At 39.6% G+C, this 15,022-nt stretch overlaps 1 protein-coding gene across 1 annotated transcript in view; it reads left to right on the forward strand.

Moving 5' to 3' along the window:
- Positions 1–15,022, forward strand: part of CTNNA3 (catenin alpha 3) — a 711,430-nt gene that overhangs the window by 12,864 nt on the left and 683,544 nt on the right. The window contains exon 3 of the mRNA XM_026714519.2: positions 3–195. Within this exon, the coding sequence (XP_026570304.2) occupies positions 3–195 (193 nt within the window). The remainder of the gene's footprint in view (positions 1–2; positions 196–15,022) is intronic.

The raw sequence follows: 15,022 nt of genomic DNA on the forward strand, positions 1-15,022 counted from the left end.
AGGTGACCACATTAATGAATTGCCCCCAGAATCCTTCTGGCAAGAAAAAAGGATGTTCCAAAAGAGCTCGTGTAATTCTTGCTTCTGTGGAAGAAGCTACTTGGAACTTGCTGGACAAAGGGGAGAAAATTGCCAAAGATGCTCCTGTCCTTAGAGAAGAACTGAACGCTGCTCTCCATGAGGTTCGCAAAGAAAGTAAGCCTGCTGTTACTCAGACAACAATATCACTTCCTCAACAGCTGCATCTTTGCTTTACCTCTTCCAATAATGTGTTTTATGACCTCTGTTTTGTGCCCAGGGATGATTTTTTTTTTTAATTTTCAGGTCCCAAAATAATAGAGACATCTGTCTGTCTGTTTGGTATTATGCTCTTCTCTGCTTAGCCCAACTTGCTAGCAGATCAGATTTGCCCTATAAAAAGGAAGATCACCAGTTACCCAGGAGATGCATCCGGATCCCTGTTTCTAGATCCTGAGTGTGAAGATCAGATCAGTTGCAGGGAATTTTTGGACCAATGTTATGAAATAAAGGGACATGCTGTACCTCAAACTAACAGCATGTATCTATTTAGGCTTCTCCTTTAAAAAAAAAAACCAAAATCACTTTCTAGTTTACTTTTACTATATAAAGATTCAGTACTTAATTTTACAATATAGGTAGTCCTCAACTTATGACTGGTCTCTTAGCAACCATTTAAAGTAGATCTACCCTGGGACTAGTTATGACCCAGATTCAACATTCCAATGGTTACCCCTCCCCCTCATCTGCAGTCACATAACCAAACTTCAGCCACTCGATGGCATTTGTTTAACGGCCACAGTGTTCACTTATCAATTGCTGCAAAAAAAGTTTGTAAAATCAAGTTTGGTCACATGATCAACCCTTTTTCCGACCATCATGATTTACAACTGGGATAGGCAGGCTCAATTACGGCCATACATCAAATATTGCCCGTAAACACCAGTGTGCTTAATTTATGGGTTGTGGTACAGAGCAGATGAAGAACAGGAAATGGGAAAAAAAAAAATAAGGGTGTTCATTCTAGTATTTGCCAATGTCAGGGCATCCCTGTGTGTGAGTGCTTGTCTGTCTGTCTATGTGTGTGTGTGTGAAAAGTCAAGATGGAAGCAGCAGTTGTGCAATCAAAGACCACCTTTCTTTTTATAATATATCATGTACAATCTTTTTCATGTTGCTTTAAAAATGCTTTATGATTTACTACCCTTACTATTTGCTAATTTTATTTCATAGCAAAAATTCTTTATTATATACCCCAGCCCAGAGAAGTAAGTTCTTCATAATATTTTCTCAAGTCTGACCTCTGAGGTCCTTCTAGCCCTCTGATTCTACTGTATGTATGTCTTCAGTTTAGTCCCTTTTTAGGGTTTGCCTTGTATTTCCCTCCCAAGAAAATATGGTCACTATAGTATTATAAGGCCTCTACTAATGAAATACTTCTTTATGGCCATTGAGGGAAAAAAAAACATCCTTCACAGATTGAGGGAATCTTGGTATGATCCAAAGGTAAATGACTCTGATGTAAAGGTGACAATATTGTTTGTTGTAAGATTTCCATTTGGATTCTCAAACTACTGTTTAATAGTTGTTGAGCTAGATGTTAATTACTGTACAGGCAGAAGTGGATTGGAACAGATTCCCAGGATAATCACTAATGCATTTCTTAGCTAGGACTGTTCAAGCATAGCTGGGATGCTTGGCATTTATTTCCATAAATAAATGCCTATATATGGGCTTGGAGATGGCAGCTGTGGCTTGGGTTCCGCCTCTTCCCTTGCCAAGTTTGCATGTAGTTCATTGCTATCATATCTCAAGAGAACTCTTAGATAAACTTTAACTCACAAATGCCACCATGACTTAGGAACAAATTTAGGATACTTTGGCTGCTGTTTTGTTCTTGATCCACAGAGAAATCAGAGCATAGGGATTGGGTGCTTTAATGGAAAATACAGGTAATAACAACAGTCCCTGGATAAACTGTGGTGTGTCTGTATTTGAAACATGCATACATGGTGTTCTTAACAAACAACCTCTCTAGCTTGGTAGAAACATCACATGGGTTTCTCCTTAAGATTGGCATGTGACAACAGTAGTCTTCAATTTATAACCATTCATTTACTGACTATTCAAAGTTACAACAACAATGAAAAAAGTGATTTTTCACCCTTGTGACTATTGCAGCATTCCCATGGTCCCATGATCAAAATTCGAATGCTTGACAACTGGCATGTACTTCTAACCCAGGGTCATCTGATCAGCTTTTGTGACTTTTTGACAAACCAAGTCAATGGGGAAGCCAGATTCACTTAACAACCATGTTACTAACAAAAAACCCTGCAGTGATTCATTTAACAACTGTGGCAAAAAGGTCGTAAAATAGGGCAAAACTCACTTAATAACTCTCTTGGCTAGCAGTGATAATTTGGGCTTAATTGTGGTCGTCTCTAATCTTACTTTTCTAGCAATCTGATATTATGGGAGGCTCATCCATATGTATATATAGAGAAATATATATATTTCTCTCTCTGGGCATGTTGAGATTATATCTGCTGAATAGAACTCTGCACTGGTGACAGGAAGGGCATCCGTCCATTAAACACTCAGCTCCATTCAATTGCCTAGGCTGCACCCCGCAAGCGATTATGGGGTCATTAAAAGATGATAATGAACTCTATCTATCTATCTATCTATCTATCTATCTATCTATCTATCTATCAATCAATCAATCCATCCATCCATCCATCCATCCATCCATCCATCCATCCATCCATCCATCCATTTATTCTGTATAAGGATTCTTCTATGTATTAAAGAAGCTGAAATCTCACTTCTTTACTCTGCTATGTCTGAGCAGCAGTAGATCTTAACAGTGTGATTGGCCCGCATTCATCCAGGGCTCTCAAGCTGCTAATATTGTACATCTCTTTCCTGCTCCACAGTGCTCATTTCACCCACACATAACGGAAACCACAACAAGGAACAAAAGGATTATTCTGCTTAAAGAACATGGGAATCCTGCTAGTCTACCAGTGGTGGGATTCAAATTTTTTTACTACCGGTTCTGTAGGCGTGGCTTGGTGGGCGTGGCAGGGAAAGGATACTGTAAAATCTCCAGTCAGAGGTGGGATTTGCTGGTTCTCTGAATTACTCAAAATTTCCGCTACCGGTTCTCCAGAACTGGTTAGACCCTGCTGAATACCTCCTCTGTAGTCTACCAAATAACATACTTAGAACATTAAGCTGGAATTGATCACAAGCAGAATAAAACTCTGCGACATGGCTGATGAAAAGACAAAATGGTGGCTTGTGTATACTTTGTTCCATAGAAAGAATCTGTATACCAAGAATTTTTCTTCTCCACAAAAGGAAAACCCTGAAAGCTCATGCTTGTCTGAAAAAAGTATTTTATTTAGGAAATAACCTAGTGATAGCAAAGCCTGAGTTTCTTATGGGCTCTCTCCCAGCTTCTTACTACAGCTTGAAGATGTCTTGCTTCCCATTTGGGCCTCTCAAAAGCAGTCCATTTTTCTGGCAGACTGATTCTGGCTCAAGGTATTCTGGCATAAAAATGGTTTTTGTGGGAAAATGGAAGCTCTCTCATTCAAGACAATCCATGGCACAGGGAAGAGAAGGCTCGAAGTCCTTTTTTTCCCATTTTCCATTTCAAATAGATTGGTCACCCATGGATTGGGTGGGAGTGAGCCTGGGAAACTGACTGGCCCATCTCAAACATATGGATCGGATTTGCCCAGAAGTGTCAGCAGGATATGGTGTATGATCCATAAGGTCAGATGCCAGCCATACATATAAAAAACCGACGGACCCTCCATCCTGATGTTTTTGACCAATCTTTGTAGATATCTCTGTGGACTACTTTATATTCTCTCTATTCTTGAGGAAGGTTTGAGCTGGAAGTTAAATGTTTAAGATGCCGCTCTACTATCAGTACTCCATGTGCCTTGTAAATTTCAAAACTGCTTACAAGACTTGGCAATTATAGACAGATATGAGAAAATCACTTTCTTGAAGCACAAGCTATAACTCTACCTTGAATTTTTTTCTTCAAGGCAGTTCAGTTGTGGTTCTCAAGACTTGGCTAACAACTCATCCTCCACCCAATGATTGGGATCTGTGGCTGATATTAGGCTGGCCTGTGTTTACAGCCATGATGCATGGCTTATTGGCATTCTGTACAAATGATTTGTGTGTTTTTACAAGGATGCCTGTGGTTGAATGAGCTAAAGGGGGAATGCATTGTAAATTAGGAACAGAAGGAGCAGGCTACGGCAAGCAAGACAGTGGTCTGTTTCAAACAGCTTCCCAGATCATTCCCCAGGATGTATTTAAAAACAGTGATGGTGCAGCAAGCTTAATTTTAGATACATGATTCCTTCACGCAGCTATGTGTATTATTTCAAGTGTAAAACACAGCACTAAAATTGTATGTCTCTCCAGTTTACCATTGTTCTATGTTTTTATTCTGTTATGTTAAAGCAAAAAAAAGTGGGGGGGGGGGGGAAGAAGAGAAACCAAATTTAATATAAGAAGGACATGCTGTGACCTTCTTTTGAATTTAAGAATAACATTACATTTTTCTACTTCTTCTTAGACGCATAGCATATATAATCTTCGGCATTGGAGAGTAAATGATTGTTTTGTTATAGAAAATAATTTTTTCTTAAAAGTAAAAAAATAAGAGTTTAGGGAATTCTTTTCAATCCTTTATCAATAGGTTTCCTTTTGTGTAAGAAAGTAATAGTTTGCATCTCTGGGTGCATCTGTATGCCTCTTAGCCTCTAATCAGGGGAATAGATATCATTTGTCCCTTGTGTCTCTGCCATGCCCATGTGTTATGCAGGGGTGGGATTCAAAATTTTTAACAACCATTTCTGTGGGTGTGGCTTAGGTGGTGGGCATGGTTTGGGTGGACATGGCTTGGTGGTCATGTCATTGGCTGGGTGTGGCCAACTCAATATCACTCACATCGAGGCATGCATCTCCTTGCCTGGCCTCTCATGACTGTGGGGATGCTGCAACAGTCGTAAGTGTGAAAAATGGTAATAAGTCACTTTTTTCAGTGCCATTGTAACTTTGAATGGTCATTCCACACAAGCAAAGTACCAGCAAAGGAGGGGAAAAAAACTCCAGAGAAGTTCCTGAGTCAGGAAGTCTAGTCCTGCCAAGAATGTAATAAGGGTCAACGGAGAGGCAATTTCTGTAAGCAACACCAGAATGTTTCCTTCCTGCCTTCCTTACAGGATTAGGCCAGTAATTTCTTCTAACAACGGGTTCTCCGAACTGCTTAGAATGTTAACAACCAGTTCTAGTGAATAGGTGTGAACTGATAGAATCCCACCCTTGGTGTTGTGTGTGTTTACTAGGACAGGGGTCTCCAACTTTGGCAACTTTAAGTCTTATGGACTTCAACTTCCAGAATTCTAGGAATTGAAGTCCACAAGACTTAAAGTTGCTAAGATTGGAGACTCCTGCACTAGGAAGTATGGGGCAGGTTTCATATCCTCTGCTCCGGATCCTAGATCCAGGTGGGCTGGAGGGGATTAGAATGGGGCAGCCAGCAACATTGTGAGCTATTACCTGAATGCCTCTCCCATGGGGTTGGGTTGTTGTGGAGAATTGTTTTCTGGATTTTTTTCATGTCACAGTTCAGTCCAGTCCACTTTGAAACTGGCTCTTCTCTTTGATAGCTTCTTACCATGGCACCATTGGTCCTATTCTTTTTGGGTTTGGAGGATTGGCCTGCTGAGAGACAGAGACCAAGGGCTTTTTGTATAATTGTTTCCAGTATCTTCACTGATTGGGGGAAAAAAATCGTGTATATGTATGTGCCTGTCCAGCAACAACCGGGTATGATTAAAGAAAAGATGCCACAGTCTCAGCAGTGACCTCAGCAGCTGCAGAGCATAGACTTGTTGGCTCTTTTCCTATCTCTGCTCATTTGGGGACAATTCGGGGTTGGGGGTCCAAAATCAGCTGCAGTGGGGCTAATTCTGAAGGACTTTAGATAGTTTTCTTTCAATTTGACCAGCTAAATATCCCCTGTTGCCATGCCTTTTTTTTGACCTACATTGTGACACACATAAAATAGAGATTCAATGGCATTGTTGTGGCCACATCTTTAGATTTATTCCTGCAGGAAGGGTATTGTTGTTTAATAATACTAGCTGGACATTCTGTGAAATGTACCATATTTTAGATCACCTTCCCCGTTTCAAAGAACTGTGGATTAGTGACAATACCTATATGAAAGAAATGTACAGGAGAGTTACATGAGGCAGAACTAGCTTTAAAACGAAGCAAGTGAAATAGCTACTCTGGACAGAAGATTATACAGGAGGTGCCATTTTCTTCCTGCAATCTCCTTTTATATCTGATTCAAAAATGGAAAAGGGGATTGGTTCAATTTCTTTCTTTCCCCAAAGCAACACAAGTCGTCTAAACTTAGCACTAATATTAGGAAAGGAGATGACCAGCCAGGCTCCTGGAGGCCAAGCCGGCTATAAGACCTGAGCATGAAAAATGTGAATAAAATGAAGATGAAAGAATGCGCCTACGGTACCTGTTGGAGTTAAACAGGCAATTGTGTTATGCAGAGTTCTATTTCATCCCTTATTATCTGTAATTGAATGGCATTTAAATCAGTTCCTCAGTCAACGAAGCCACATTGCAGAAGAGGGTAGAATTGAAAGAGCAGCCCAAGAGAGAAAAGAGGCTCTTTGATGTTATTTTAAAGTGAGATGTGTTTTTTAATTTCTTGCATTTCTTGAGCATTGTCATTATACAACATATAGCTCCTAAATGGTGGGTTGAGGGCACAGTATGTCAGTTTGCAAAGAGTCTCTAGCTCAGAGATTCTGGCTTGCATAGAATGATGAACATGCTTGGGGTAAAACTGGGCTTTGATTGCACATTTGTGGACTAGTTGCCCAAATGTCTCCAAAATGACCAGGATTGTCCTTACCGGTAGTATGGAATGCTGCATGTGGCACAAGGAGACCTGAGGTTGATCACAAGGAGACCTGAGGTTCTTTTTCTTCTTTCTTTGTGCTCTTTTTCTGCATTTTTTATACCCCTTAGTATGTGGTGGATTTGTAAAGTGTGTATCAAAAGTGGACGATGTTGGCCAAAATGAAAACTATGGTTTCCAGAAAAAATGATGAGTTTATTGTTGTGTGCTTTTCACAAATATTTTAAGGAAATGTTCTATGTTACATGTACATCTTTCCAAGCTACTTTAATTTTTAAGGTCTACTTAAAAAGTTTATAAAAAACAAAACAAAACAGTAAAGAAGGAAAGACAGTACAGTTGCAAATGTCTCCAACTACTGTATTGTTGGATAATAGAAATGAAATGGATTTTGTGCTGCTTTAACAATCATTGTGAGGCTGGAAGATGCTGTAAATTACTAGTTAGCAATAATATGATTATAGCAAGAGCAATAGCACTTATATTGCTTCACAGTGCTTTACAGCCCTCTCTAAGTGGTTTAACACAACCAGCATATTGCCCCCAACAATCCCCATCCTCATTTTACCCACCTTGGAAGGATGGAAGGCTGAGTCAACCTTGAGCCTGATAAGATTTGAACTGCCAAATTGTAGGCAAATGGCAGTCAAGCAGAAGTAGCCTGCAGTACTGCACTCTAACCAATGCGCCACTGCGGTTCTTATACTAGGACACAGGGCCATGTTGTTAACATGTGTCTTCCCAGCTTCCTTTTGCATGTGATGCCAGTCCTACAAAATAACAAGGCTTTTATATGTCTAAAACTAAAAAAATATTAGTGAGAGGCTGTATTTCAGATTAAAAAAGAGGAGTACTGCTGTGGAAACTATAAAAATTTATTTATACATATGCATCTCACAGAAATGCTGAAACAATGATAGCTGGAACCAAGGTACAGTGATTTTAATCTTTAAGAATAAAAATACATTTTAAGAATAAAAACACATTTGGGCAAATACCTTTGTTTTCTTCTAATACAAATTGGTGTTTTTATCCTTTTAATTCTTCCATATCTAATTTGCAGACTTGAATTTATTTATAACTTTAAATCTAAAGTTCAAACCAAATAATACTGGCAATAATATTTATCGCTTTTATATAAGTGACCAGCCAGTGTGTTTATATGCGTGTGTGTAAAAATATGAGCTGGGAAAAAAATAGACAAGTGATGGTTTTGTCCACCTTCAATTTTAATTCTGCCCTTTCCTTATGTTTCTGTTGTAAATAGTTTCTCCAGCTTCATCTTAGAAAAAAAAGGTTGCATATTAGTGCCAATAAAGGTTTCTCTTGAAATACAATAACCACCTTTAGAGAGCGTATTTCTTCACCACGGGAGGATGAGAGTTCAGTTTCCCTCCACACACTCTAACTCCCAAGATTATGTTATTTTTAAAACAGGGTATCTAATTGGGCCCTTAGAAAGAAGAGAGCCTGCCAGATCAAGAGGACATCAATAATTCTGCAACGAGATGATGGTCAACAGATGGGCAGACATATTCTTCATCAAAAAGGAACAGATTCTCTTGCCCTCGCCTCCTTTATGATGACAGGCAAACATAAAATAAAATGGCAGTGCCAGATAAAACTTAACAGTAGCAGACAATGTTCCAGGGAACCAATGTGAAAAATTAAATCAGCCCAAGGGCACTTTTAATGAGGGGTACAACTGCATATGAAGTCTCGGTATATATTCATGCCGAAAATCTTCCCATGAAATTCTTTAGCTAGCAAACGATGGTGTTTGTGTTGCTGCTAATATTATTCAGATACTTTACAACTATTAAGTTGAAGGTCTCAGTGGGGGCTGCAGTTTTCCTGACAGAACAAAAGTTTTATAACTCCTAGGAGGAGACAACCCTGTCTGTAGCTTTGGCCTCATCTTCCTCACTCCCAGGGACAGCTCAAAACAGGTATGTAAGGAAGATTAGAAAAAGTTATATAAAAATATCCTTCAGGTTAAATCTGACCCCTGGTAACCGTATGCATTTCCTCAAGGGTCTTCAAACTTGGCAAGTTTAAGACTTGTGGGCTTCAACTCCCAGAGCTGTCCCTAAACTGACATGACTGGAAGAGGAATTCTGGGAGTTGAAGTCCACAAGTCTTAAAGCTGTCAAGTTTGAAGTCCCCTGCTCTAGATAGTGTTTCTTAATCTTGTCAGCTTGAAGATATGTGAACTTCAACTTCCAGATTCCCCAGCCAGCTACTTTAATTCTGGGAGTTAAAGTCCACCCATCTTCAAGCCATCAAGATTGAGAAACACTGCTCTAGGATTCCCTGACTACCAGCCTACATTACAGCTCTAGGAGGTTGCAGAGGTTTCTCTTCCAAATTCCAACCAACTCTATTCCTGCTTAGCTTTTTGAAATGGGGCAACACATATATTACTGCATAAACAAAAATCTCACAGTGAAATGCAAGGTAGAAATTAGTAAAAAAAAAAAATTCAGCTTCTCAGTCTTTATTTTAAAGTCTGTCACCTGTCTCTCTCAGATCAGCAAAATGCAGGTACATTTGAAATACAGAAAAACCAAATCTGAACAACAATGAAAATGGGGTATCAACTAACTTCTGCAAGCCATATTACAGTTATTATAGTACCATCTATTTTGCTAGGACCTTGACAAGCTTTATGATGGCTGCCAAGAATATAGACTCATAGGACTGGAGGGACAGGAGACTTCATACCATCCCGGTCAAAGGGTTGTTCAGTCTATTTTTGAAAACCTCCAGTAATGAAGCACCCACAACTCCTGGAGGCAAGCTATTCCACTGATTAATTGTTCTCATTGTAAGAAAAAAAATCTCTTTCTCTAGGCTGAATCTCTCTTTAAAAGGCTTTCACCCATTATTTCTTGTCTTGTCCTCCGGTGCTTTCTCCAAAGCACTGGAGGACAAGACAAGCCGATCCTATCTTCTCTGTGACAAGTTAAGTCCTGCAGAAAGAAGTTAACAGAATAACAGAGTTGGAAGGGACCTTTGAGGTCTTCTAGACCCGTGATGGTGAACCTATGGCACGTGTGCTGGAAGTGGCACACAGAACCATCTCTGCCAGCACACGAGCCGTCACCCCAGCTCAGTTCCACTGTGCATGCATGCGCACCTCCTGCCAGCCAGCTGATTTTGGGGTATCTGCTGTGCATGCATACAGGGGGGAGGGCGCATGCGAGAGATGCATATGCATGCACAGAGGGCAGGGGGAAGCACTGGGGAGGGTCATGCACGCATTGCATTATGGGTACAGACATGCGTGCATGTGCACACACACACACTTTCGGCCTGCAACAACAAAAAGGTTAGCCATCACTGTTCTAGACCAATCCCCTGCACAGGCAGGAGACCCTACATTATTCTGGACAATTGGCTGTCCAATTTCTTCTTAAAACCTAAGTGATGGAGTATCTAAAACTTCTGAAGGCAACCTGTTCCACAGATTAATTGTTCTCACTATCAGGAAATTTCTCCTTAGTTGTAGGTTGCTTCTCTCTTTGATTAGTTTCCATCTGTTGCTTCTTGTCTTGCCTTCTGGGGCTTTGGAAAATAGATTGATGCCCTCTTCTTTTTGGCAGCTCCTCAAATATTTGAACACTGCTATCATGTCACCCCCAGTCCTTCTTTTCACTAGACTGAACCTACCCAATTCCTGCAACTGTTTTTTGTGTGTTTTAGCTTCCAGCCCCCAAATCTTCTTTGTTGCTCATCTCTGTTCTCTTTCCAGAGTCTCAATGGTTTTATGGGGACCAAAACTGGATGGAATATTCCAAGTGGGGTCTTATTTAGGCTTTATAGAGCGTTACTAACACTTCATGCGATCTTGATTATATCCCCCTGTCAATGCAGCCTAGGATTGCATTGGCTTTTTTGTCAGTTGCAGCATATCGCTGGCTCATACTGGTACCATTCCAGTCAGTTGTGTGGAAACTGGCATCCTAAAACCAGGCATGGTGGTGACATTTGCTCCAGTTAATGTTACAACTGGAGTAAAATCTGTTGAGATGCATCATGAGGCTCATATTTAAGTGATTGTCCACTAGGATTCCAAGATTCATCTCACATTACTGCTATTTAGTCAGGTTCCACCTATTCTATACCTGTGGTTTTTCTTGCCTAGGTATAAAACCTTACTTTTTTCTACATCTATATTGAATCTCATTTTGTTAGATAGGAGCCAGTGTTCACATCTGTCAAGTCTTTCTGTATCTTTAGCCTATCTTCTAGGGTGTTGGTTATTCCTGCCAACTTGGTGTCATCTACAAATATAATGAGTTTCCCTTCTATTCCCTCATCTATGTCATTTATGGAGATATTGAAGAGTACTGGGCCTAAGACAAAACCTTGGGGTACCCTCTGCTTACTTCCCTTCCCTTTCTTGATCAGAAAGACAATAACAATTTCTTACAATCAGGTTGCAAGTGTCACTTGCTTGGGTAGTACATTGGATAGTGTAATAATACATTAGGTTAATGACTGAGCTGCTGTATCTGAGCATGTAATCTTATGGCTGTTGAACAGGAGGCTGGTGTAGTCTCAATAATATGTGTGCCAATTCAAGCCAAGGTTAAAAAAAATCTCAGATGCGTAAGGATTTATAGAGTTATTTGTAAAGAACTTGCCGTTATAACATAATAAGGTTGGATGAATTTTATAGGTCTAAAATATTTTATAGGTCTAAATCAGCATGCTGACTAGGGAATTCGGAGTGTTTAAAGTCTACACATCTTAAAGTTACCACGTTTGAAAAACGTTCTCGGTGTTGCTCTGAGAGTGAGATGGGAAGTCTCTAAATTGGGTAAATAAATAAAATAAAAATGAAATTCTAAACCCTCTGTTCCATTAAGACTTTATTTAGGTTGAGTGACAATATTGCCAAGAGTGAGAAGTCACCGTTGGTTAAATCAGAGGCAGTTGGCTTCCCTGGGGATGAGGAAAACCTGTCCAGTAGGGTGAGGTGGACCAGGGACTTGAACTCCATTTTTTTAAAAAAAAATTCAGGCAAAACCTGAATTGGCAAAGCTTCCGGTAGGGCCTGAAAGAAATGCGGCTCAGTTCTGAGTATGGGAATTTGAAGATGAGTGACGGATGTGAAGTATTGCTTTAAGAACTTAATTTAAACATTTCTAAAGTAAAGGTAAAGGTTTCCCCTGTCCAGCCATGTCCGACTCTGGGCGTGTGTGTGCTCATCTCTGTTTCTTACCTGAGGGAGCCAGTGTTGCCTGAAGACACCTCTGAGGTCCTGTGGCCAATATAATTATATTCTGAGGCACAAGAAATGCTGTTAGCATTTCACCGAAGTGGTACCTATTTATCTACTTGCATTTGCATGCTTTTGAACTGCTAGGTGGGCAGGAGCTGGGGCAAGTAAAGGGAGCTCAACCTGTCACGTGGCTCTCAGGCCTCAAACCTGGCCTGTCAACTTTCCAGCAGACAAGCTCAGCATCTTTAACTGCTGAGCCATCGCACCCCATTCAGTTCTAAGGCAGAGGCATATTTTCGCTATTGACTAGTGCCATGATTGCGAACCTATGGCACGCATGCCAGAAGTGGCATGCAGAGCCACTTCTACAGGCACGTGAGAGGTCTCCCAGAAGAGCCCCACTGTGCATGCGTGTGTGCTGCCCGCCCAACAGCTGATTGTCAGGTATCTGGCACACATGTGCAGGGTGTGGGATGCGCTGGAGATGTGCACGCATGCACAGAGATGTGCAGTGCATGGGGGATCGCACGCGCACGCGGAGGGGGTGTGGGGCCCCCTGCGTGCATTCCCTTCTGGGTGCTGGCACACGAGTGTGCGCACACAAGCTTGTGCATAATTTTTGGCACAGGAGCCCAAAAAAGTTAGCTACCACTGGACTAGTGTATTTAAGGTTGGCATTGAAGATTTTTACAATATTTTTATCAGGATGGGGTAAAAAATTGCTGTTAAAATATGCTGTAAACCCACCCAGCCCCATAATAGGTGTGGCAATCTCAATCTTAATATTTTAAGGCAGTTTACGTATAAAAGTATTTATTTCCCATAAAAAATCAAATCTGGAACAGCAGCAGTTAAAAAACAGCAATAAAAACATTAAGTTCAAAAACATTGGTTCAAAGGGTCTGGGTAAATAAAATTTATTTTGATATGATATGAGTAGGTTTCCTGTGGATAGCATACCATACTGGGAGGGGGAACCACTACTGACTCTCACACCCCTTTCCAAAGCAATACTGAAATTTGGCAGCAAAACTCCCACAGGGAGTGGTGTGATTTTCTTTAATTTGTGTGTGGGCAAAACATCAAGCAAAACATGCATTTTATAAATAATGCACTCCCCAGCTGGAAAAAAAATTGTGTGCCCCCAAAGTAGGGAATTCTTTGGGCACAGTGCTCCAAAATGAGGAAAACATCTGTGCTTTAAACCACACATCTGTTTTAACTACATAGGCAAGCACTGTGTGGTCCTGCTTAGCAGTTTGGTGGTTGAATTTTAATGTCAATGTTTGATTTATCTTTGCAGCAGCTGCCCGAATATTGATGTGCAGTTCCTACCAATTGAATTTACTAGAAAATAGTCTTATTTTCAATTATATTTGACCTAACCGTTTTATGTTTCTTGTAACAATAAGCATCCATTTTTTTTAATTTTTATTTTAAATAAATTTTATTGATTTTACAATTAAAACAAACCAACAACACATACACAAATGAAAGAGAGAAAAAGAAGAAAGGGAGAAGAAAATAGAAAGAAAAAAATAGAAAACAATTAAAAACATTTTCAACTTCAACAGTTTGTAAGTCCTCTTTTTTATCCTTATTTTATGCCATATACACACACCTAATCCTTACATATATCTGTGTATCACTACTATGGATTTATCCTATCCTCTTTGCCTTTTAGTGTGAAGTCTATCTTTGGTCTATCCATTTGTACCAGCAGTTCTAGCTGTTGTAGTATATTGAAATGTCTTTATTTTTTAATGCCAAAGTTAATTTGTCCATTTCTGCACAACTTGAAATTTTTTGAATGATCATCTCCTCTGATGGAACATGAGGCTGCTTCCAACATTGTGCAAAAGCCAATTTGGCTGCTGTCAAAATGTGTATTATTATATATTTTCACTTTTTTGATATTTGTTTATCAAAGATCCCTAATAGAAAGGACTCTGGTTTGAATTTGGTATTGGCTTGTCATTTCTTCCAGCCAATTTCTAATTTTCTGCCAATATTTTTGAGCTTCTGTACAGGACCACCACATATGGAAAAAAATTCCCTCTTTTTTTTTGCATTTCCAGCAATTCGGACTCATATTGGGGTGTATCTTCGCTAATCTCAAAGGAGGAAGGTGCCATCTATAAAACATTTTATAGCTGTTTTCTTTGTATGCTACCGATTTTGTAATTTTATTATTTCTACCCCAGACCTTTTCCCATTCTGTTATGGTGATGCTATGTCCTATATTCCTACTCCAGGTTATCATGTTCCCTTTTACAATTTCTTCTTCTAATTCTACTTCTAATAAATAATTATAAAATTTTGTTACATTTTTTTTCCTGATCCTAATAAAATTTTATCTAATTGCTGGAGTTTATTGTTAATTCCAAATTCTTTCTTGTCCTGTTTATATCTACTTTGAATTTGAAGATATGCCCAATGATCAATTTTTAGTCCCCGCTCTTGAAGTTCTTGCCTCGATTTCAAATTTCCTTGTGTATCCAATAGATCCTTATATTTAATCATTTTAGTGATATCCAGATTATTTGGGTGATCATCATCACCTCCATTATTGAAATCCAAATTGGTATTTTTAAATAGTGTTTTTTCCGTATTTTCTTCCAATTAGTTAATAATGAGTCTCTGATTAGGTGTCTGTGAAAATATTTCTGGCTAGTTTTCCCTACATCCCATAAAAAAGCATGCCACCCCCTTTGCAAGTCATGGCCTTCTAAGAATAATATTCTCTTATTGGTTAAATTCACCCATTCCTTCAACCATACCAAAGAGGC

Source organism: Pseudonaja textilis, chromosome 4 (genome assembly GCF_049901715.1).
Source record: "Pseudonaja textilis isolate UNSWEBS1 chromosome 4, rPseTex1.2, whole genome shotgun sequence".
Classification (NCBI taxonomy): Eukaryota; Metazoa; Chordata; class Lepidosauria; order Squamata; family Elapidae; genus Pseudonaja; species Pseudonaja textilis.